This window comes from Hippopotamus amphibius, chromosome 11 (assembly GCF_030028045.1).
Source record: "Hippopotamus amphibius kiboko isolate mHipAmp2 chromosome 11, mHipAmp2.hap2, whole genome shotgun sequence".
NCBI lineage: Eukaryota > Metazoa > Chordata > Mammalia > Artiodactyla > Hippopotamidae > Hippopotamus > Hippopotamus amphibius.
In genome coordinates, this window is record NC_080196.1 from 11,490,001 (window position 1) to 11,514,459 (window position 24,459).

Genomic DNA, 24,459 nt, shown 5'->3' on the forward strand with positions numbered 1-24,459 from the left:
TAATGGAGCCCAGTCGTGTCTTAGTGTTTCAGAGCGATCTCATCCTTCTGCCTGACCATGAGCTCGCGTGTAGTCAGTTAAAAGTCCCCCTTTTCATGTAAAACTTCATAATCCAGTTTCCCTGAATTTGTGCTTGGGCAGTTGATTTTTTTTTTTTTTTTTTGAGAAAAGAAACATCATATTCTTCATGTTCTAGACTGATGCCTCTCAGATATGAACACTTTTTTCCCATCACGTGTTACTTTTTAACTGTATTTGTCATTAGCAGATGCTGATAGCTTTGTGATAAGTTTTGTAAGCAGCCCTCTTTCCCTTCACAAAATTAATGATACCAGATGGAAGAATGCCCCAGCAGAACTTTGGGTTTGGGTGCCTTACCGTGAATTGTATTGTGCTAGATTGTGCAAACATAATTGGTTGCCTGGGATCTAGTACACACTTGCCCAGAGCTTTCTAGGGCAACTAGATCTCTTACTGGCTTGAATCTTGCTTTCCCATACAATAGCGGATCTCAGAATGCGGTCCCCAGACCAGCCAAAGCAGAACCAGCATCATCTGGAAATTTGTTGGAAGAGGACACACGGGGGGTTAGGCCCACGGGCACTGTGCTTGAACCACCAGGTGATACTGACTAGTGCTCAAGTTTGAGGGTCACTACTCTTTACAGTCTACTGAGGTTCCTCTTGTCAGAGGGACAGGAGTAGAGCTATCATTGAATAGCTTAACTTTTCTCTGCTCACCCATTCCTTCACTCACTCTCTCTCTCTCGCGCACTGCTTGCTCCCGCAGCAGATACTCGAGATCTTGTTGTGTACCTAAGGGGACAGCAAGTGCTTCTTCCCTGAATTCACGGAGCAGCGCCTGGTGGTCCTTCCTATTTCCTCCTTGTTCCAAACATAGCTTCAGAACAGCCACCCCTTCCTCCTCCTCTTTCCGCTTCGTTGCCAGCAGCACCACCACTGTTCTGGTGTCTGTTTTTAGGTGCGCTGCAGATACCAGGTTTGCTCCCCTCGTTTTGCTGTTGCACATTTGCGTGCCGGCTCCAGTGATTCATACTCTCTGCCCTCCCCTATGGCTTGCTCTACAAGCGCAGGGTTTCTTCTTTGCACGTACTGCTAACGGATACACACCAGAGTGTCTCCTCTCGCTACTAATGTTTAGATTTTGTTGGGTTATGCCTGTATCCCCATTGTCCTGGTGTATGGTGGGTGTTAAGAAAGTGAAGTTGTTTTTCCTTCCTCCTTTCCCACTTTGTTCTCCTTTAAGTCCTTATGTACTATTGAAAAATTTGAATTCAACCAAGAGAACACTTTTATTTCAGAGATATATCCCCCTTAAAAATTAATTTTGGGGCTTCCTGGGTGGCACAGTGGTTGGGAGTCCACCTACCAATGCAGAGGTCACAGGTTCGATCCCTGCTCCAGGAAGATCCCACATGCCGCGGAGCAACTAAGCCCGTGTGCCCAAAAAAAAAAAAAATTAATTTTATATATGGTTCCGTCACCAGAATTTTTATTTTGAATTTACCATCCTTTTCAAGTGTGGTAATTCATCCATCAGCTCCTCTTTTTACACGTGACATATTAGACATATTATGCCCCTGGGCTAGTTTCCTAATCTGCGTTTATAAGTATGGTCTGTATCCTTCTGCTATTTGGGTGGGCTGTTGCGTGGTCACGTCGTGGTCCCCCCCTACACACACACACACACACACACACACACACACACACACACTACTGCAGTGCTCTAATTTTTAGTGCTGATCAATAGCGACGTTATTTCAACCACATACGTAGCATTAGTTTTCTAGAGCTGCGTTAAAAAATCTAAAGGAAGCAGGTAAGACTAATTTAAATGTATTTGATGTAATCTAATACATCCAGAATATTTGAAGAATTAATATAAAATTATTAAAGAAATGTTATAGTGAGTTTTAAATAAGGTTAAATAAAAATAATAATTCATCTTCTTACCCACACTAGCCATATTTCAAGTGCTTAGTAGCTCCGTGTGACTAGTGGTTACTGTAATGGATAGCACTGCTCTCATCTTTGAAATGCTGGCCATACTTCAATCCTTGGACTCATAGTTTTCCCTGCAACTATGTCTCCTGTTTGCCTCACGGTGCAAACTCCCCACATTTGCTCTTTCTCTGGGAAGTTGTCTGTTTTCATTTCCATATTGTAGTCATGACTCCCAAAGCCACAAGTCTAAGTGACAGCCATGGGATTTTATTTACTGCATTGTATTAGATTTCCAACCATATGTTATTACTCATACTCTGAAATGATGTAAAAATAGATAACTGGGGAAATGCGTGCATAAACAGGCTAGGTCTCAGGGTTTTGTTGCAGTCTACTATGTTCTTCCAGAAAATCTTACCCAAAATGTAGAATATTGTGTTCTGTATAGTGTTTACTGCAACTAATAGGAACCACTCTTCAAGTGCATCAACCAAAAAGGGATTTAATACAGGAATGTAAGTGCTTACAAACTTGCTGGAAGGGTTGGGAGAACAAAAATCAAGGGGCCACCCTGCCCTTTTGACTTCGCTTAAAAGCCAAACATTGTGGCTGTGAAAATGAAGACACTGTGCTAGCATTTCTGCTGATGCCCAGAGGCTGGTGGCTAGACAGTGGAACTAGGGGCCAGTGGCTTTGGACATTTGTGTGATTACAGGCCTCCCATTGGTAGAACCTAAACTGTGTCCAGAACCCTAGATGCAAGGACATCTGAATGCTTAGAAGACCAGGCTTTTGTTTAGCAGTTACCTGTTAGTGTGGTCTGGCTGCTAAACTACTTCCATATCACTTGGCGTAGCCCTTTTTCCAGTTTGGATTACTAGAAGCACATCCTGGGGCCCTGAGACTCCCACTTCCGCCTGGTGCCAGGTGTGCAGTCCTAGAGAATCCTTATCCTTAGTTGTACAGTCAGATTTCTACAGTTAAGAGCTGATATATGGCTACAAAGTAATGATTGATGCTTTTTTTTGGGTGGCAGTCAGGTACTGGTTCCTGAAGGCAATTCCAAAAAGGATTTCAGTGTTGCTAGAGTAAATATTTAGCCCTGGAAGGATAACTAGTTTGAATTGGTAATACGTCAAGTTCTTTTCTTCCTTTTCACTCCCTAGCCTTGAAAGATGTTGATGTACTTCAAAAAGAATCCTATAGTATATTATTATGATTATACATTTCTGCTTGAATTTCTTACTATTGGAGTTATTTCTTTGGTAGGCATTTCAGTCTTGTGTAAGGTCTAAAGTAGGATCAGGTGGGACTTTTTCCCCTCCATTCGCAAGGGATATGTACCTTCTATTTATCTTCTATCCAGATTCCTATCTGCCCTCATCAGCCACTGTGTAGGGTTAACTGTGGTAAAGTGCTGCTTCCTGATGTCATGTATTGAAGTGTTTGTCCCCTTTTTTCACCTGTAGGGCTCCTTGGTAATGGCCAGTCTAAGGGATTAGGACCAGCATCAGAACAGTCAGAGAATGAGAAGGACGATGCATCCCAGGTGTCCTCGACTAGCAACGATGTTAGTTCTTCAGATTTTGAAGAAGGGCCGTCGAGGAAAAGGTTAGTACCCAAGGCTGAAAATATTGGTGCCTTAAACCAGGGACTTCAAACTAGGTGCCAGTTTTGGCCGCGTGGGAACAAACTTGGGCCCACTCACTCAATCTCCTGATTTTTTCATAGAGGAGCCAAAATTCTGGATTTTTGTATCAAGTATCCTGGTTTCTAAATATTGTCCACTAATTATAATTAAAGATGAATAAACAAACAAACAAAAAGCTGTAAGCCAAACAACACATTCCTGCCATAAAAATTGGCCAGAGATTTGCCAGCTTGTAATTCTTGTCTTTGCTGTTCATTTTAATTGATTTCCATCAGTTGAATTATTGAGTATATGAGATGGTATTTTGTCATTTCTAAAGAGATATTTCTAAAAGTTTGAAGAATTAAATGTGGTGTTTCTGAAAAAAATTTTCCCCTTGTCAGGAAAGCAAAATACACTTGTGTTAACCAAGTTAGTGGGTGTGAAATTGGTTCTTAAAATTAATTTAAATGACTTTCCTAATTAAGTTTAAGATAGCTTGAGCAGGAAGTTGGCTATGGTAGTTTGATAAGAGTTGTGGCTTCATGGTCAGACAGTGACATTATATAATAGCACTTTTAATTGGGTGTTTAAAAAACCCTTTGTTAGTTATCTGCCTTATTTCATGTCTCGTGTGTTGTTGTCCCCTCCTTCACATGCCGTGCACCGCCCCCACGGGGGGCGGGGGGCAATCTAGAATTTATATTTCATTTTATTCCTTTTCTGTTTTCATACTCAGTGTTTTCCGGATGACAAGATTAATTACTTTTTCTTAGAATCTGTTTGTTGGAGAGGTTGGGGAAATGGGGAAAAAAATAACCCCTGGTCTGGACTTCTTTGTTTATCCTTTCTGTATACAGAATTATAGTTGCTTTTCAGAAACCACATAGATGTGTGTATCCAATGAAGAACTGAATATGGTGGCAAATTAAGAGGAAAGGACAAGAGTAGTTTTGCGTAGATACTTAAAATCCTTAACAGAACTGTACTTTCGATCTGAAATTTGAGGTGCATAGCTCCAAGCCTTTATTTTCCTCTATCATGCAGTGTCTTCCTTTAGAAAACCCCTGATATAGAGTCTGTATTAACTTCCATCCTCTTTTTCTCTTAATCCTCAGCACTGTGTCTTAGAAGGTGTCATTGGGTTTGTTGTTAGTACAATTAACAAGCGTATGTAAGAAGCATCTCTGCCGTTGTACTGGACTTTGTATGTCACTCTTTTTGAAGACACTTGGCTGAGTATCTCAGTGTAAGCTTTTTATGTTTCAGATGCTCTGTGACAAACATTTCGCTCTGCCCCAATTTGAAAAGTGCATCATCACAAGAGAGAGGGTTGAAGGATGTGTAGGAAAAATCATGTTAGTTAAACACATTAAAATGTGTAAAAGTACAATCCATGTTTTCAAACGTGGGTGGGGGGGTCGTGCAGCTAGCACCATCTTTCATCTGTATTGGGGGAACAAAATTCTGTGATTGTGGTTGGAAATGACAGTACCCAGTCCTTTAGTTACACAGCTGTCCATCACCTTCACCTCTGGTGAGGTCAGTCAGCATGGGGGTATGATGACAAAGGTCATTAGGCTTCGTTCTCTTGGGATGGGGGTGGGGAGCCCTTTGTCCCTGGCTCCTAGTGCCTTGCTCAGATGGCAGTGCTGCCGGCTTCCTCTGTGCATGGGACTGTGGTGCTGTGTGGCAGCTGTGTGCAAATCAGTCAATTAGCTTTAATTCTCCAGGGTGGTGAAAAAGAGAAACTTTGTTCAGGGGAACTTAGGGAAAACTTAACCCATTGCTAATCTGCTTTAATTATTAGCATGCCAAGTACCTTGTTTTACTGAATTAAGGATTCATGACAGCATTTTGGGGAGTTATGACCACACTCTACTAGTGAAATCTATCAGGGATGTAGTGTAGATTAAGGTTGGATAGGTAAGGCTAGATTTAGGGCTGGTTTGGGGTGGGCCTGCATTGCAGAAGGGGGCTTTGTAGTTTACAAATGGGTAGTATAGTCAGGGCATAGGTATCTTGCAGTGCTGTAGGGTACATAGCAAATAGAAAATAATAATGTTTAATGCTTTTTTGGCTTTTAACAGCTCTTTTGTTTTGATTCCTTGTTGGTATTTAGCATAAACATTTAGCATACATTATATGCTATGAGCCCTGCCTTGTAAGGTAGATTGTATGAACTGGAATCTGAATTCCTGGAGCTTTGTCAGTTACTGTCAGACTTCAGCACACAACCTTCCTTCATCTTACATGTATCGTACCTTTTCTAAGAAGTTGACGAGTATGCTGTCTGTGCTGATGCCAAGCCAAGCCCAGAAAAGCTACCTAAAGTGGTGATTTTGAAATGTCGCTTCAAGCATTGGACAGGTTGTTGACTAGATCTTACTTTTTACTTTGTGTCTAAAATACCCATAAATACACACGAGAAGAGCATGTTTTATGATGGACCACTTGCATTCTCCGTGGGCATCTAGACTTTCTAGGAGAGAACACTGAATCCTAAATTTCCAGTCATGATTTATGCATTTGTTTTGGAAAATGCTTTCTCTCTTTTTCTCCCTCTCTCTCTCCCTCTCTCTTTAGAATGATATGAATTGCTAGCTATTTTTGTACAGGCAATCGCTCGTTAATATGTGTTTTGTTATGGTGGGGGAAAGCAAAGAAAGAGGGAATTTATGTGTTTGACTTCCCTTAAGAAAAATTAAAATCTACATAGACTATGCCAGCTTCAGTTTAGACCTTGCCCTAAATTTTCAGCCTGCAAGTTGAAGCAATTCCATTTTCTGATTGATGCTTGTAACACGTTTCTTAAGTCCTTAGTCAAAACATCCCATTTGTTTACACTGTGTTATTTTTCTATCGGAGAGCTATGTTTGGTCCTTTGTACTTGCTGCCATTGGTTTTACTTAAGTTGGGGATCCTTTTGGTACATAGAAAGCAGTAGAATCCAGAGTTCCATAGGACTTATTTTTCTTTATTGAGGCAAAAATAAAAGGTATCTCTTTAACTAGTCTTTAAAAGATCATCATCTAAAATCAGTATTTGTAAAAGGAAAAGCCAGCCTCTCTAGAAGCTCTTTGCCTGTCTGATGGGCAGGGCAGCCCAGCCATTGAAGATCTGAAGAACTCAATGCTGGTGGGAGTTCCCTAGATGTTGGTTTTCTTTTTCTTTTGATCATTGTGGTAGGTGAGTTTAATAAATAATTTTGAAAAATCATGCATTAATTAGTTCTTACTGTTTAGAATGGAAACATTGTAGAGACTTCAGCCTTTAATCAGCCCCTTCTGAGTTTGTTGGTGGCCATGCCTGGCTCCTTACCCCCACCACCTTACCTGACTCACCCCATTATACTCGGTTACTGTAAAATTTGTGTTTCCTGCAAGAAGTGTCTCAGTATTTTTAGAAACCGGAATGGACCGATTTTGTCAGTCAGGTGTGGATAGACTGAGAAACTTGGGAGTGGTGGTTATGATCAGGATAGGGGTTTGGCTGGTGGAAAGGAGGAGTACAGAGAAGTTGGTACAAAGAAGAAGATCCAAAATGCATGGTTCTTCAGGGGTCACTGGGATCGACCACTCAGATAGCTAGCAGAATTAACGGTGTGTCCTTATTTTATCTTTGGGTGGCTGGAGGGAATAGGTAAGAGGAATGTAAAGGCAATGGTAGTTCTCAGAGACGTGTCATGGGGACCTTGTATGTGGCACAGTGGTTAAGAGTATGGGCTGGAGCCAGACCGTGTGGCCCCTTCTGGCTTGACCATCTATTATGTGTTCTTGGGCAAGTTGTGTAACGTCACCGAACCTTGGTTATCTCATCTGTAAAATGTCTGTGACAGTAATAACCATTTCGTGGGGGGGGTTTTGTGTCCTGAACAAATTGATTCATGAGGAGCTCCCAGATATATAATGAGGACTCCGTGTGAGATATTCCTGTTGGCTGTCATCAGCGTGTGTGACGCATGAATTGCTACGTGGAGACATGCACACTCATTGAAGGCTTCTCAGATGTGATTTTGATTTATGCAAATTCTGATTCATGTCTTTTCTCCATGGCACCACCGTCACCAACATCCATGGGCAGATGGAAAAGTGTGGGCGTGTGTCGCTCTTTTTTTGAAGTTACTGAGTCAGAGGAAGGACCCTAATGATGTAGAGTGTGAATTTCTTCTACGAAGCTTCATATGACCAGGTATCTGGTTGCATAGAGCAGGCATGAGTGGGTGAGGTTGTAGTTTGTGAAGATGTTATCTGGGCTGTTCACACATAAGTCACACAGAAGCCCTTGAGGGGCGGCCCCTATTTCATTAGTACTTGATATTAATATCCCTGATACACTCCACAAGAATCTGCTGAACTAGTTTAAAAAAGTGTGGACTGTGCCTCTGTAGGGACATACGTGTTTTTTTTTTTTTTTGGTTAAACATAGCTGTTATATTTTAGTTATTTAGGCCTTTGGTGTATTTTAAGACTTACGGAATTCAGATGGCCAGCCCTGCTCTAGGAGATTGGATTTTGAATGTGGAGCATTATTTTAAGGGTGAGGACTTGGTGCGTTTCAGGTTTTGGATATGAATACATGTTGAGGTGATGAGAATTCTCCCAGGCTTTTAATAGGCATCCCTTTTACAGCTGAATTGCCAAATATTACTGTTTTCCTTGTTATTTCTGTTCCAAGGTGCTATGTTGACATAAAATAATTTGCTCCCTCCTAGTTTAGAAGAAAGGAAGATAGGCCCAAATGCATAGTATTCTTGCTTGGCAGCACACAGTGTTAGAAATTGGAATTCTCAATGTGACCATCCTTAGGAATTAGAATTTTAAAAGCCTTTAAAAGACTTTTGTAAAAACTATTTATAGTTTTTACATATGTGTTTAACAAAATGCATTAGTAGCTTAGTTTAATGTTAAATGCACTATTGAATTTAGAGCTATCTTGACTGAAATGTACTCTCTACTTACAGGAAGTGGAAAAAGGTGCAAAACTGAGGGACTGAATATTATGTGGCACCTTTAATAACCACAAAAGATAATTATGGAATTAAATAAACGTAAAAAATGTAAATGCGTCTAGCTCTTTATTTACCTGCATAGTTGTCATTTCTGGTACTCTTCTTTCCTTCCTTTAGGTCTATATGGCTTTCTGGTATCGTTTTCCTTTTGATTTTGCTTGTAGGACTTTAACATTTCTATTGTCTGCTGGTGTTGGATAAATCTTTCAGGTTTTTTGTCTGATAGGTCTTTATTTCACCCTCATTAAAAAAAATCTGTTTTTAGGGTTGTAGAATCACATGCAGTTGTAAGAAATTCACGTTCATTTTTGGAAGATATTTTTGCTGGGTATAGAATTGTAGGTTAATAGTCCCTCCTCTTCCACTCTCCTGCAGAGTTTGTTAAAGATACTGCTCCACCATCTCCTGGGTTTTAGTTTGTTTGGCAAGAAGTCTAACTCTAAAGGTTTCAGGATGCTTTCATCTAGTTCTCTTAGATTCTTGTGTTTGGGTTTCATAGAGCTTCTCAATTCTGTAGATTTCATCAGTTTTGGAAAGATTGAAACTGTTATTTCTGCAGATATATTTTGCATGTGTTGTTTGTGTCGTGTGTCTCCCCCCTCCCCATATACATGGAGCACATGTATATGCAGGTGCTCCAAGTTGTTCCACAGCTCATGGATGCTCTCTTCATTTTATTCCAGTCTTTTTTCCCCTCTGTGTTTCATTTTAGATAGTTTCTATCTAAAATCTGCAGACGTGTATTTTTCACCTCAGATATTGTTGTCGTTAGTCTCCAGAAGTTAGATTTGGTGTTTTTATAATCTTTAATGTTTCCCGTAATATATCTTAGTCTTTGCTCTACCTTCCTGAACATACGGAATGGAATTATAATAGATGTTATTAGTGTCTTTGTCTATTAACCTGTCATCTGTGTCACTTGTGGGTCACTTTTTTTTTTTTAAGGAACATTTATTGAGATACAGTTAACAGACAATAAACAGCATATATTTAGAGTGTACAATTTGGTATCCCAATCTCCCAATTCATTCCCCCCCAACCCTCCCCGCTTTCCCCACTTGGTGTCTATGTGTTTGTTCTCTACGCCTGTGTCTCTATTTCTGCCTTGCATTTCCTCTTTCATAGTTGTTAGCATTTGCCTTATGTATTGAGGTGCTCCTCTATTGGGTGCATATATATTTATAATTGTTATCTCCTCTTCTTGGGTGGATCCCTTGATCTTTATGTAATGTCCTTTCTTGTCTCTTGTAACATTTTTTATTTTAAAGTCTATTTTATCTGATTATTGCTACTCCAGCTTTCTTTTGATTTTCATTTGCATGGAATATCTTTTTCCATCCCCTCACTTTCAGTCTGTATGTGTCCCTAGGTCTGAAGTGGGTCTCTCGTAGACAGCATATATATGGGTCTTGTTTTTGTATCCATTCAGCCAGTCTTTGTCTTCTGGTTGGTGCATTTAGTCCATTTACATTCAAGGTAATTATCGATATGTATGTTCCTGGTACCATTTTCTTTTCTTTTCTTTTCTTTTTTTTTTTTCTTTCTTTTTTGGCTGTTGGTAGCTGAGTTTATCCTGTCTTTTTTTTTTTTTTTAAATTTTATTTATTTATTTATTATTTTTCGGGGGGTACACCAAGTTCAATCATCTGTTTTTATACACATATCCCCGTATTCCCTCCCTCCCTTGACTCCCCCCCACCCTCCCTCGATTCCCCCCCACCCTCCCCGTCCCAGTCCTCTAAGGCATCTTCCATCCTCAAGTTCCTAGTACCATTTTCTTAATTGTTTTGTTTTTCTTTTTGTAGGTCCTTTTCTTCTCTTATGTTTCCCGCTTAGAGAAGTTGCTTTAGCATTTGTTGTAGGACTGGTTTGGTGGTGCTGAATTCTCTTAGCTGTTGCTTGTCTGTAAAGCTTTTGATTTCTCCATCGAATCTGAATGAGATCCTTGCTGGGTAGAGTATTCTTGGTTGTAGGTTCTTCCCTTTCATCACTTTAAATATATCGTGCCACTCCCTTCTGGCTTGCAGAGTTTCTGCTGAGAAATCAGCTGTTAACCTGATGGGAGTTCCCTTGTATGTTATTTGTCGTTGTTCCCTTGTTGCTTTTAATAATATTTCTCTGTCTTTAATTTTTGTCAGCTTGAATACTATATGTCTTGGCTTGTTTCTCCTTGGATTTATCCTGCCTGGGACTCTCTATGCTTCCTGGACTTGGGTAGCTATTTCCTTTCCCATGTTAGGGAAGTTTTCAACTATAATCTCTTCCAATATTTTCTCAGGTCCTTTCTCTCTCTCGTCTCCTTCTGGGACCCCTATAATGCGAATGTTGGTGCGTTTAACATTGTCCCAGAGGTATCTTAGGCTGTCTTCAGTTCTTTTCATTCTTTTTTCTTTATTCTTTTCTGCATCAGTGATGATCACCATTCTGTCTTCCAGGTCACTTATTCGCCTTTCTGCCTCCGTTAATCTGCTATTAGTTCCTTCTAGTGTATTTTTCATTTCAGTTATTGTGTTGCATATTTCTGTTTGTTTGTTCTTTAATTTTTCTAGGTCTTTGGCAAACTTTTCGATCTTTGCATCCAGTCTTTTTTCAAAGTCCTGGGTCATCTTCACTGTCATTATTCTGAATTCTTTTTCTGGAAGGGTGCCTATCTCCTCTTCATTTAGTTGTTTTTCTGGGGCTTTATCCTGTCCCTTCATCTGGTACAAAGTCCTCTGCTTTTTCATTTTCTGTATCTTTCTGTGCCTGTGGTTTTCAGTTCCACAAGATGAAATACTGCTGATACTGCTTGATTCTGCTGTCTGCCCTCTTGTCACTTGTGGGTCAGTTTGGATTAATTGATGTCCCTCTGCTCAATATAGGTCATATCTTCCTGCTGTTTTGCTTGCCTGGTAATTACTTATTGGATGCTGGGCATCCTTAGTTTTCTTTTGTTGGGTTCTGGATATGTTTGTATTTCTCTGCCTGTGCTTGTTCCAGGGTATGATTAGGTTACTAGGGAACTTTGAACCCTTTAAGCTTTGTTAGGTAGGGGCAGAGAGCAGTGTTTGGTGTAGGGCTACGTTTTCCCAACTACTCAGGTAGAACCTGTATAAGTACTTGACTCAGTGTCCTGTGAGTTATGTGTACCATTTTGACAAAGCATGATTCCCAGCCCTGTGAGGGGTTTGGGAGTGTTCCCTGTAATCCTTTCTTGTGGTACCTTCCCTTGGGTACTTCCCTCACACATGTATTCGCTAGTACTCAGCGAGTACTTGAGGGGGGTCCTCAGCAGATTCCAGAGTTTTCTGTATGGCTCTTGCCTCTCCAGTACTCTGCCCTATATATTTTTTTTCCAGTTGCATTGGGTCTTCGTTGCTGTGTGTGGGTTTTCTCTAGTTCTGCAAGCAGGGGCTACTCTTCATTGCTGTGCGCGGGCTTCTCAATGCAGTGGCTTCTCTTGTTGCAGAGCGCAGGCTCTAGGTGCTAGGTGCGTGGGCTTCAGTAGTTGCAGTATGTGGGCTCAGTAGTTGCGGCACACGGGCTCTAGAACGCAGGCTAAGTAATTGTGGCTCACGGGCTTAGTTACTCTGCAGCATGTGGGATATTCCGGGACCAAGGAGAGAACCTGTGTCCCCTGCATTGGCAGGCGGATTCTTAACCACTGTGCAACCCTGTACATTTTGTTTCTCCCCAAACTCTCAACTCCTCCTCAACTCAGGGATTCATCTGGATTCTTCTTGCATTTCCCCACTGTGTGCTCTGACCTGGAAATCCTCTCAAGGCCGTAACCTGGGCAATCATTTGTTTCCCAGGGATCACAGTGCTTTGTTTTGTGATGTCCATTGTCTTGTGTGGATTTTTGGTTCTTTCAGGCAGGAGGGGAATCCTGTCCCTGTTAGTCTGTCTTAGCCAGAAGCAGAAGTTCCTGTCTGTTCTTTGGATGTTGACTGAAAGAAAGAGAATGAAAGAGAAACGTAATGCAGGAAATGTAACTACCATGTTTGTACTTTGTCTTAGTCATAGTCATAACCTTACATTTAATTAGTCATCAAAAAAGAAAAAAGTGAATTGCATAAGTAGGCCCTGATGCAATGAAAAAGAAAATTTCAAAATAAAAAAGCAGTTGACTTATAAATAGAAAATCTCACTCTGCAAGAGAGCATGTTGCTTGTAGAAATCCATCCTTCATACTCTTTGAATCTCCAGAACCTCTGTCTCTAAAAGAAGAACTGTCCCTCAGTGAATATAACATATTGTGCTGAGTCTTACTTTAATCCTTATGAAGCACCTGGAAGGTTTTATTACCCGTTTTATAGCTGAGTCAACAGTTATTCAAAATACTTCACCAGTGGCACATTTCGTATAAATAGGAAAGTCACCATTAAAACCCAAGCCTTTGTATCTCTGATGCCTTGAACTTTCCCAACATGTCACCTTCTATGAGGAGTATTGCATGTAGGTCTTATTTTTTCAGGTCCTTCTGGACAAATTCCAGAAGGGTGCTCCTGTGGGCCAGCGGTGCCTGGCTTGGCGAGCTGAACCGTGGCTGGATCTCAGTGGCTCTTGCCCCCTCAGCTGAGCACTTCTGTGCACTGGACACCTCTCGTGGCTCCTCGGGTCTTATAGCCTAGTAAATGGTCTCTTCCCTGCCAGTGCTTATAGTCCTTCTTTAATGCAATAAGTGAAATGTTTTTCTTCAGTGTTAACCAAGCAGTACATAGAAAATGGGTGAAACTTTAGTGTCTTTTGAGCTTTTGATATCATCTCTGGACTCTTCCAATATGAGAGGTTAGAGGTCATGCTTTCCTGCACAAGGGCACCAGGGAGGAGTCATCCTCCACGTGAGAACTTTGAGGACCTGACTGACTGTTCAATTTCAAGTGACTTTTCCAGATTGATCGGCGGTAACTGTGTGATTATAATGGGTTGTTCCTACATCCCTCTGGGAGAATACGCTTTTTTTCTACTTCCCTTTTCAGTCTGTTGGTGGCTTTGAGGGGTGAGGGGAAGAGTGTTGACTCCCCTCGGGCGCTTGCTCATGGGCCTCCTTCTCCTTCCCTGCTGTTCAAGTTTGGGAGAGGAGTTTGCATCTCTCAGCTCTATATACCGTAACCAGGATGGCCCGTGTTGTCACCCACGGTCATGGTCAGGTACAGATTCTACCCCTGCAGCAGCATCCCCTGGGCTTTGTTCAGGCCTCTCAGATCCCACTCATGAGTTCTGTCCCCTCGGTAACCGAAGACACTGGTGGTCTGTTCAAGAGAAGCCCTCTTCCTGCATCCCCCATGGCGACATGGAGCCTGACCATGGTATCTGTGGAACCACAGAAGCTGCTTTAATCAACATGACGTCTGACTGGTTTTGCACGTGACATTATTTATGGGAGGTTTATGGGATTCCCCGTTTCCTCCTCCTGTCTTGGAATTTTAACTACGTGGCAGATTGTTACCGTGTGGCATGATTTGGGGGTTTCGAAACAATGTTTTGCATTGCTTTGTTTACAAGAAGCAGGCCCTTTTCTTCATGAACGAAACATCTTGTGGAGTACATCTGTGTGGTCCTTCTCGCGGGTTAGGCCCTCTTGACTATGCACGTGAATAGTGCCCAAAGGTACCCATCAACGCCCTTTATGGAAGACTGAAGATGTGGCCCAGTCACGGATCAGAGGAAGGAAAGCCGTGGTCTAGGTGATGTTTGGGGAGGTGGAGTGGGGCTGCGGTTGATGGAGGAGGCGGAAGGTGGAAGAATCTGGAACTGGGTGGGGATTGAGGTTCCTTGGAAATTGACCAGACTTGGGCTGGGTTTGGGGTTCCCTTTATGGAATGTTCATGAATTTGTTTGGCCTAAATGGCAGGATGGACTGCAGGTTCCCTTTGGAAAGTTTTCTTTCCACCCTCTACCCTGTGCTTCTAGTGTTAGCAAAGGCACACTGTTACCACCCAAACCAGGATAAGTAGGGCTGAGGGGTGCTAGCACATGTGTGCTTGACTTCGTCCTGGGCTGAGCCTGTGTGTGCTGTCCTGAGTCGGGCACGTGGGAGGCAGGAGCTGACGGAAGAGGATCACTTCTCATCCCCACTCCTGCTCACTCTTACTGGCCGTGGTCTTCCTTAGAGCCGTGGTTGGGAGGCCTGGGAAGTTGGGTGTGGAGGGTAGTGTTCAGGGCTCCTGGTAGCTGTGCTTGCACCGCATGGTGCTGCTATCCTTGGATGGAGTCTCCTTACCTGCTTTCTCAAGACACTCCTCTCCTTGGAGAGCCTTCTTGCTGGTTCTCCTCCTAGGCCCTGTGGACATGGCCCATGGCTTTAGCCTCCAGAGCCCCTGCTCCTGACTTCACCTCTGGCCCGGTACTGTTCATAGGTGTATCCCCAGGACCAGGGCTCTCGTTCCTGGGACAGGAAGACAGCCTTCCAAGGCCTTGGTGTCTATAAGATGTTCTCCTTGGTGTGATGCTGGGTCCCTGGGTAGCACATAAACATGTGTAAACTACTGTGTATCCATGCCTGATGGCCTCTTGATCTTATGGTAAGTGTCAGCTAGGTGGGAGACTTATCCCTGATGATCCTCCAAGTTAGATGGTTTAAGGTGTGGCCTGTTTTTTCTGGCACAGTCTTATAACTAGGCTTTTGATTAGAAATTGGGAGAAAGAAAATTTTAAGATTCTACAATCATATGGACTGGCACTTTGTCTCCTTGGAGAGCCTTTCTGCTGCTTAACCCAGCGTTTCCTCTTAACTCTCCATGGGAGAGATAGTCTTCCAAAAGAATCACCCCTTTGCAGGGTGGCTGTGACAAGTATTTATGTGGCACTTACGGTGTGCTGGTTACTATTCTAAGTTATTTATATGCATTAGTCTATTTGATTCTCACAGCAGACCCTTTGGCATAGGTCTTTGATCATCATTCCCATTTTATAGATGAGAAAACTGAGGCACAGGAGGGGGTTAGGTGTACTTTGCCAAGAGATAAAGCTCCCATAGTATTTCAGGACTCAGTACCTGGTTTCTACCCACTTTGAGTGAAGAGCCCCCATGAAAGCTGGTGATGGGGAGGGATGGAAGAGTTCTGTTTTCAAAATTTTTGGAGAGGCCTGAGGATTCTGAGGGCTGGGTGAAGTGATGCCTTTTTAACCCGCAGAGGAGTGGGACCTTCAGGGAAGCAGAGAGTGCTGATTTCTTCATGAAGTTTCGAGTTGTTTGCCAGGTACTGGGTGGATCTAAGAGATGGTCGATTAAGCCTCATTTTGTGCTATAGGAAATCTCCATTCCAGACAGAAGAAAAGAAGCAAATCATTTCAAGCTCAGGGTGTCGAGTGCCATGGAAGATGTGATGTCTGTGGCACACGAGGGGGTGTCTAGTTGGGGCACCCTACAGTAAGGTGGCGCAAGCACTCAGTTCTTCCTTCTGTAGACTCTTTCACTCTTGCTAGGCTCTAGACCCCACGGAGTAGTTCTTGTAACTTCCTGACAGAGGGTATTGGGAGCCAGCTTCCTGGCCAAGATAACACCGAGAGACAGGCCCAGCGCTGGAGGCGCAGTCAGCCCAGCAGCTGGATATAGTGGAGCTGCATTAATCATGTGACGAGCGTGTTGGGTGCTGGGCTGCTTGCTGGCAGGAGGAGACCTGCAGAGCAGGGAGGGCTGGCGCTTTCTGCCGGAGCCTCTTGGCAGAGGCTGAGCCTTGACACATGATGTGGTCTTTGTGCTCGGTAGCAGGCTGCCTCTGGAAGGCCTGGTGTGCTTTGGTGCTTTATCTCACGGATGTGACCAGCAGGCTGGACGAGGACAGCATTTATTTACTAACTTTTCTGCACCAACACGTTTGAGACGAGAGGGTTAGTTGATATTTTGAAGGGACACACCTGGCCGTTGGGGCAAAAAATATCCGGTCCCAGTCCAGCTTCCTGTCTTACAGAAGCGCCGGGATTGGCGGGATTGGCGCAGTATTGTAGTTGATTGAAGCAGCCATTTGCAGTGAGAGTGCGGTGCGCCCCACACCCCTCCCCGCCTTTCCTGGGCCTGCAGAGACCATGCAGTGGGCTGGGAGCTGTGCAGGTGTCGAGGTTGACCAGCTCAGGTAGGCAGCCTTGAGTAACCAGCAACCCAGGTGGTTGTTCGAATTAAACAGTAACATATCTCAGTAGTCAGTAAGTGCCTGCTATGCTGTAGCCTTGGCCCCAAGTCACTCTCAGCTAAGATGTGCGGAGAGGCACTGAATCGATGTTAGGTGGATGCATGTTGAACGATAGCATTAACTTCCTTCGATTAGAGGAGGGAACAGATGGGCTCCCTGTCTTCACCTTAGTAAATGCAAAACAAACCCCAATTGTGATCTCTTTCTTTTTTTGAACCAAAGGAAGAATTGACTGAAACGTAAGAGGTTCTTGGCTAATCAGAAAGGGAGTTGGGGGGGGGGTATTTGAAAGCTATCACTGTCATTTTCTGGTTTTGATTAGGAAACTTTTAGAGTAATTTATGATGGCAGCATGCTTTCATGAATTTTAAAGTTATCATGGAATTTCCATTTTAAGTGTCTGTTAAAGCACCACATATCTGGCCTGGGTAATTTGGGGTGGGGGTCGCACCTTGTATATGGAGTAGTGCAGTGTAGGAATATCAAGCAGGGAGAGGTGTATCTTTCTGGCATTGTGATGTTTCTTTTCAAATTTACTGCTAATGCTAATCTTTGTGAAATTGTGTATTAAGCTTTTTCATTACTGAAACTGGGCTTGTCTTTCCTTAACACATTATTTATCCTGCTAGAGGAGGGATTCTGTTTAGAGAAATCTTTATAGATACTCAGTTCTTCTGCATAAACATGTACCACCCTCCTAAGAGATCAGTGCACATGGGTCTCAGTGTAAAGGAAAGAATGGGAAACACAGGGCCTGCCCCAGAGCATGTATGTCCGTTGCAGGTTTAGAGATTGGCAAAATCCCTTTGATTCAGTTGGCCGTTAGTTCTCGCTGAGGACAAATTTTTGGATACTTGTGTGAATGGGCAGCTGCTCTCAGAATTTGCTTAAGGTTCCTGGTAAGCACATAGGCTTCTGCTGCATTTATTTGTTTAAGGAAAATGGTAGAACTTCATTTGAGGCAGTTTTATTTCTGCTGTGGCCATTTCCTTTTTCTCTTACCTCAGAGATCTGATTGCAGGGATATCACTTCCACCTCCCATGCAAATGATGGTCTAGCATGCTTTGTGGTTGCCACGGAAACTGGGTACCAGTTTTTCTTTCCTTTTCCAGCACCGCTCTTCCTCGAATTTTCAATTTGAATGAATGTCTGTGTCACGTGCTTTTGCCCTCCTTGCCTTTTACACCCCACCAAAGGACAAATGTAAACATGTCCCTGATCTTTTCAGTGGTACCTGACCCTCCCGGAAACATCTTATCAGTTCGTAAGTCTTCCTTGATAAAATTGAGAGCAAGCACAAAGACACTGGTTCAAGGCGTCTCACGTGAAAGGCACTAAATGCTGGGTTTGTGGGGGTTTGGAGTCACCTCATTTGCGAAGGGGGTGACAGCCATTAGTGTCACTTGTGGTTCACATATGAGTGCTTGTGCGGGGGCTGTTAGACATGGCTTTTTATGCTGAATGTTCCTTGATGTCAGCACCTCACTTGGCTGCTTAGCAGCTCAATTAAAAGCGGTGCACATTGTTGCTACTAAGATGAGAATAGAGTGTTCTCATCACCCCCATCCCACACTTTCCCCCTCTCTTTCCCTCTCGTTGTTTTGATGGTAGAATTGGCTGAGTGGAGGGGCGGGGGGGGGGCGCTGGGCTAGAGAGATTCTAAAGTACAGGCCGTGGAGGGAAGGCAGCAACCTTTTGGTTCAATTCTGCTGTTAGAAATTCAGAAATTTAAAGAAGAGATCATAATAATAGATGGGTTTTTTTCTCTTGGAATAAAGTAAATATGGGGCTCAGTTGCTTTGATCTGGAAGCATAGAATGCTTCATGGCCTCATAGAATGCCTTGATAGATCTGTCCCGCTAGCTTAAAGCCCATCCCACAGGATGAGTTGTGGAGTCAACATCAGCTGTCTGATTTTTTTTTTAGTGTGTTTGGGCGGGGAGGGAATTGGGTGATCATCACTGTCTAACTGTGCTCACTTTGACGTTCAAGCTTTTAAAAGGGTTTGGCCCTCAGTCCCTCACAGATGGGTTCGTCCTTGTTTATCTTTGTATCCCCAATGGCTGGCAGAGAATCTGGTACGTTTGTATGTTTTTGTGAAGGTAAACAAGTTCTAAGAGTAGCCAAATAAAGTTTAAGGAAAGGAAATCTTCCTAGAGGAGTTGTTCTATTTGAGAAGCATATTTTCCTATTTAGAATTGTCCAGATTTTCCATGCTCTCTTATCATATTGGAAGGTAGGTGTGTGTACTTTTGTGTCATGTGTTTTTGAAGTATTGCCCATAGCTATTTATTTTATTTTAAAGGGCTAGGAAAGACTGGAGCACACCGTTTTTTTTGGTAGTAATATATATCAATCCCCGCCCCCCCCCCCCACCCCCAACCTGTTTGTCCTCCCTTCTTATCACTCCTCTGCTTCTGTAATACTTCCGGGGTCCAAAATTCCACATCCATCTGTATAGAAACCAAACAATAACTTGTAAAATGACTCCTTAGAGCCTCTCTTGTGACCTCTGATGATATAAACAAGTACCTACTTCTGCTTTCACAGCAGGTTCTAGAGTCCTCAACCCACTGCTGTATAAGGTCGCTGCATTTCCATCAGCCATTGTTAATTAGTGATGCCAAGTGAAGGGTGAAAATACCTTCTTGTCTGAAGGCCCTGTGGTTCTTCCTGAGGTGCTAGCTTAGTGTTGACTACTGTTTTCTGGTATCTTTAGAATTTTGAGATATTTAACTGGATCACTGAATTCCATGATAAGAAACATTATTATCCCATAATGATGGTGGTAGATATATCTGGCATTTTTTCCTGTTACCCCCTCAAATCTTGGTTTTCCCGAAAGTCAAAGGAGACTTAGCTTTTGTTTATTTGCATTTTTGGAGTTTAGTTCTTGAAGAAAATCTACTCTGTAAAGTTTGAATAGCATATATGACCACTTTATAAAAAGCTTAAATTATGTAGAATTGGCATTAATGTTAATTCCTGGTGTCTACTGTATATAAAATGCAGAAAGATTGAAAATGTTTAAAAGGAAGATGAGCTAGGTCTTAAAAATGAATCTTTGTCTTGTTCATACTTGGTTTCAGACATACCTGGAAATGAATGGGGCCTTCTGAGATGTTGCTTCTTTCATAGGAAGTACTATTCTGTTGAGTGTATAATAGGCCAGGTGCTTTACTGAGTCAAGTAAATTGTTCCCTGATAATATAATTAAAAAATAACACGAAGCAAGCATAGGCTCTGATGTATTATGATGTAAATCCATTTAGTGGTTATTGGTTATTATCTCGTGAGAAGGCCATTTTTGTCAGTGCCTACTTAACAGGATGGTAGGATTACTGCGGCCTTCTTTCCAGGCCGAAGCCCGCCTTGGCTCTTGCAGACTCTTGGGGAATGAATGGTTTGTAGACGACCATGAGCACCATTCAGGCCAATCTTGGGGGATACCCTGTGATTCCCCTCTGGTGTATTCAACTGTGCAGAATGGAATTCTAGCAGTTTTAAACTATATGTTGTTTTCAGTCCTTCTTTCTCTAGAACATAATTACAAATTTGTTCAGCCTGTTATTCTACTCCCAAGAACTATGTTTGCATCCATTGTGATGGCCTGCAGACCGTTTGTACTGTGATCTGCTTGCTGTCCTGGTAAACGCCATTGTGTAATGTGGACTGGCATTTGGCCTTTTTGGAGCTAGTAGTTATTGCCCTTTGTAGGGATTTGAGCTGCTTTGGCCATAATTTGTCTCCTGATTCTCATTTCTTAGGCCTCCTACCATCCAGTCTCACGGAACGAGGCTGGGATAAATAGAGGCCTTATAGAGCATATGCATGTCAGATCATCCTGGTCCAAAGATGAGAAATCTGAGGCTTAGGGAGGACTGAGCACTGGGAATCCGCACGGTGAGAATGTCTATTAATGTGTGAAATGATTTAGAACCAAAGCAAAATGGACATTGATCTTGTTCACACAGCCGAAATGTGTGTCTCCTGAAAGATGCCGTCCTGCTATGAGTTTGGACTGTTGTTGAAGCAGGAGGAGGGTAAGGCAGTGCAGCTTCCCCTTTGTGCTCCAGAGCTGTGTGTTTGAAGGTCATGAATCGTGATTCCGGCAAACACATGGAAGGCTTGCTCATCACCGCCTTCTGTGGGGCCCTTTTCATCACCACCCTGCCTCTACTCTCACTACCTTTGGTGCAAACAAGTGCTTGCCCATGTTATTCAGATTTCTTCACTGAGGCCTCAGATGGACAGGATACACTTTAATCCCTGCTTGAGGAGAAATATTTGCTTTTGCCCATCTTCACCACTCTCCTGTGCTTGCCCAGATAGGTATTTTAACATTCATACTAAAAACAATGAAATTTGTGTACAAAGAAAGTATTTAAGACTGTCAATATAATTTTTTCTTTCATTGAAGCAATTTTGAATAATGAAGAGACTGACAGATGTCAGTTTGGGTAGTGATACCCATAGATTTCCCAAAGAGGCTCTATCACCATTTGTTGACCCTTAATCTAGGAACATAGGAACTGCTTTTGTTGAAACCCCCTTGAGCCAGTAGCCATCAACTGCATGCCAGTGGGAATGGACACACAGTTCTTTTAGCAAATGAAACCAGTGGGGAGCCTGTTCCCAGGCCTGGCTGGCTCGGTAAGCAGGCTGACCCTGCTGTGGGCAGTGACCATATATTCTTGCTAAGTGAACTAGGACCTGCAGTTCACATGGCACCAGTGTGGCACCCTGTATGGTGTTACCTTTGAAAGTAGAATTTATCAAAAGGTGAGAGGACAAATCTAGAATTAAAATCACTTTGGACTAAATCTGGTCTTATTAATTTAAAATAGAGAGTAGATCTTTGATGTTGGTTGCCCCATCAATGAAACGGGCCTTTGTGTCCAGTACTAGGGACAGAATACCTCTGTAATGTGTTGCAGTGAAGAAAGCAAAGGCTTTGAAATAATGTACATACTTGCTTGGTGCCTGTGCTCTTAAAAGCCAGCTAAAGTCACTGAGCCTGCACTGCATTGTGTGATAAATGGCAGCCACAGGACCTCAGGGAGCTGGCTCTAACCCAGTGGTTCCCCGACTTGAGTGCCTAGGAAACCACCTGGAGGACTTGTTAAAACACAGCTTGCTGGGTCCCACCCCCCAGAGTTTCTATTCAGTTGGTCTGGGAATTTGCATTTCTAATAAGTTCCCCAGTGATTCTGATGCTGCTGGTTGGAGGATCATACTCTGATAACCAGTGCTCTGATAACCACTGGGCTAAATGCTGTACATGATTTAAAGCACCTGGCATATTACTGTCCTTCAACAAATACTAAATACACATTTTCGGTAGAGTTGCTGCGTAAATGGGCAGTGATGATCCCTGAGATTAAGAATTCTAGGAGCTGTTAGCCTTTATCAGGTAGATGCAGCCTTTGCTCCCAAAAGACTTGGTCTCACACAGTATTCTCCCCTTGTTGCTCTTTGATAGTTCATGTGACTCCTTTAGGTAAGAATTTAGATGAATTGAAATGATTTTTCTTTGGTGATCTGTGATCATTTTGTTGTCCTCTGGTTTGGATTCTCCTCTGAACACATCTTTACTCAGCCTGACGGGGGAAGTGTAGTTTGAATTCATCTATTTCTGCCCTCCTATTTCCTTTCATAGGCCTTATCCGGTCTTCCCATGCCTGCTTGAGATGGTGCCTTTTGAGACCTTTTTCTTTATATGTCCCCAAATGTTTCCTTCCTCAGCTTGTTCATCTGCCTTGTGCAGAAACAGAACAGTGATGTCTTTCCTTCCCTTGCGGTTTATTTGAAATTATTTATAGACTGGTCGCTGGCTTCAGGCGCGTGCGCCCCCCACCCCGTGTACTTTGACTTTAGGTAGTTGCTTAGCACACTGTAGCAGGAAGATACTTCCACTCAAACAACTCAGCAAAGCGGACAATGTGATTTCACCTTGGATAGCCTGTGCAAGGGATTGTCCTGGCTTTAATTTCCCATCTGTAGGATGATTCCCAGCTCCCTGTAGGTCACAATGGGTGACGCTCCGTTTGCCCAGGTAGATGTGCCCATACCTAATGGCACAGTACTAAGTGTGGGGATGTTTCCCTCTGTTCTTTCTGGGCTGTGGAGAGGAAACTTTGAAAACAGTACTGTGTCCTTGCAAGTTATTTCTTCTTTTGTTTTCTACTTAACATTCATGGATGGCATTCTGGCTGACAGTCAGGCAGTGTGGTATCCATCACATCCCCATTCTCCCCGTTCTTATGATTCCACCAGGCCTTTCCCCCACAGCCCTTTCAGGGCATGTGTGTGAATATGAGAATATGAGTATGTACGGCAGCTCTGAGGTGGGAGTGAGAATATGTACACATGGAGGTGCCAGCGCACCTCTTTCTTTACCTAATTTCACACGTTTCAACTTGCACAGGATTTAATTTAGTTTATACCCAGCGGGGGAATCTGCCCATAAAACACACACACACCTCCATAAGTCTGTCTCCACCTTTTACTGTGTGCCCAACAACTTCTCTGTTTCACAAAGCAAGTTGTGTTTTAGATCAGAGAAGGAGAGATGGCGCTGAATAATGCTGTAGCAGTCCCTTGGTGCAAGGAATTCACGCTTCTAGTCATGTTTGCTGTGAAGCGCAGTTCCATATACTGATCAACATTTTATCAGTGGCTTATCTTTTAAAATGAAATTTGTTGTATTTTTAGCCTGTGGGTTTCTTTTTCGGGGTGGTGGTGTCTCCCAGAGAGTGTTGCACAGAGATTGGGATGGAGCCAGTTCCCTTGAGATGATGGGGGAGAGGGAATTTCACAAAATTCTTGTAAGGGCAAATAGGGTCAGTTCTCATCTGTGTTTATTTTAACCACTGTCAAGTGTGGATAGGAATGCGTTGGTTTACAATCACCATGACAACAGAGGCTGCTCCCTGCTCCCTGCCCCTCAATAGGCAATGAACCCATTCATTTATCCAAGTGTCTCAGAATTCCATTATGTGCATTCCATGGACTGTTAATTCAAGTATTTTGACAGAATGTTATTGTGTGTTCTCTAAGAGTATTCAGTAGTGGCTTAATCCTGTTCAAGTCACCAAATATTCATCTCTTGCCACTGTTTCCTCATCTCAGGGGGCGATGAGAAGATGGATGGTCAGCAGTAGAACAGGGTTCCTCACCTTTCTGTATCTGAGACCTTTTTGTGGTGGGACATTTCTTTGAAGTTTTGTGATCTGTCTAATATAATTGAAATTTTTTCTTTCTACTCCATAAATAGATTTGGGCTTTGTTTTAATAGAAAAGTGCTTTAAGTTACCACCAAGTTAAATTCTGTCTAGTTTATTTTAAATTTCTGGGATGTTAGGTTACTTTCGAACATTAGTCATTGCGGGGCCCCCCACCCCCGGCTTTACTGAGATATAATTGACCTGTAACACTGTAGAGTGTAAGGTGTATAAGCTGATGATTGGGTATCTGCTTATGTTATGAATGATTATCACAGTAAGGTTAGTTAACACATCTGTCCCCTCATGTACTTTTATTTTTTAATTTAATCTTTGAAGTATGCAATATAGTGTTATTAACTGTAGTCACCATGTACATTAGATCCCCAGAACTTACTCATCTTAAAACTGGAAGTTTTTACCCTGACCACCTACGCACACACCCCCACACACCCCCATACCCCTGCTAGTCTACTCTCTGTTTCTATGAGTTTGGTTTTTTAGATTCCACATTAA

General features: G+C 42.7%; 1 protein-coding gene across 7 annotated transcripts in view; it reads left to right on the plus strand.

Moving 5' to 3' along the window:
- JARID2 (jumonji and AT-rich interaction domain containing 2) overlaps positions 1-24,459 on the plus strand; it is a 237,387-nt gene that overhangs the window by 138,825 nt on the left and 74,103 nt on the right. For 5 of the 7 annotated variants that reach the window (XM_057700587.1, XM_057700589.1, XM_057700585.1 and 2 more), the window contains one exon: positions 3,434-3,575. The exons of the other annotated variants lie outside the window; for them this stretch is intronic. In XM_057700587.1, the coding sequence (XP_057556570.1) occupies positions 3,434-3,575 (142 nt within the window). The remainder of the gene's footprint in view (positions 1-3,433; positions 3,576-24,459) is intronic. 7 annotated transcript variants of the gene reach the window in all.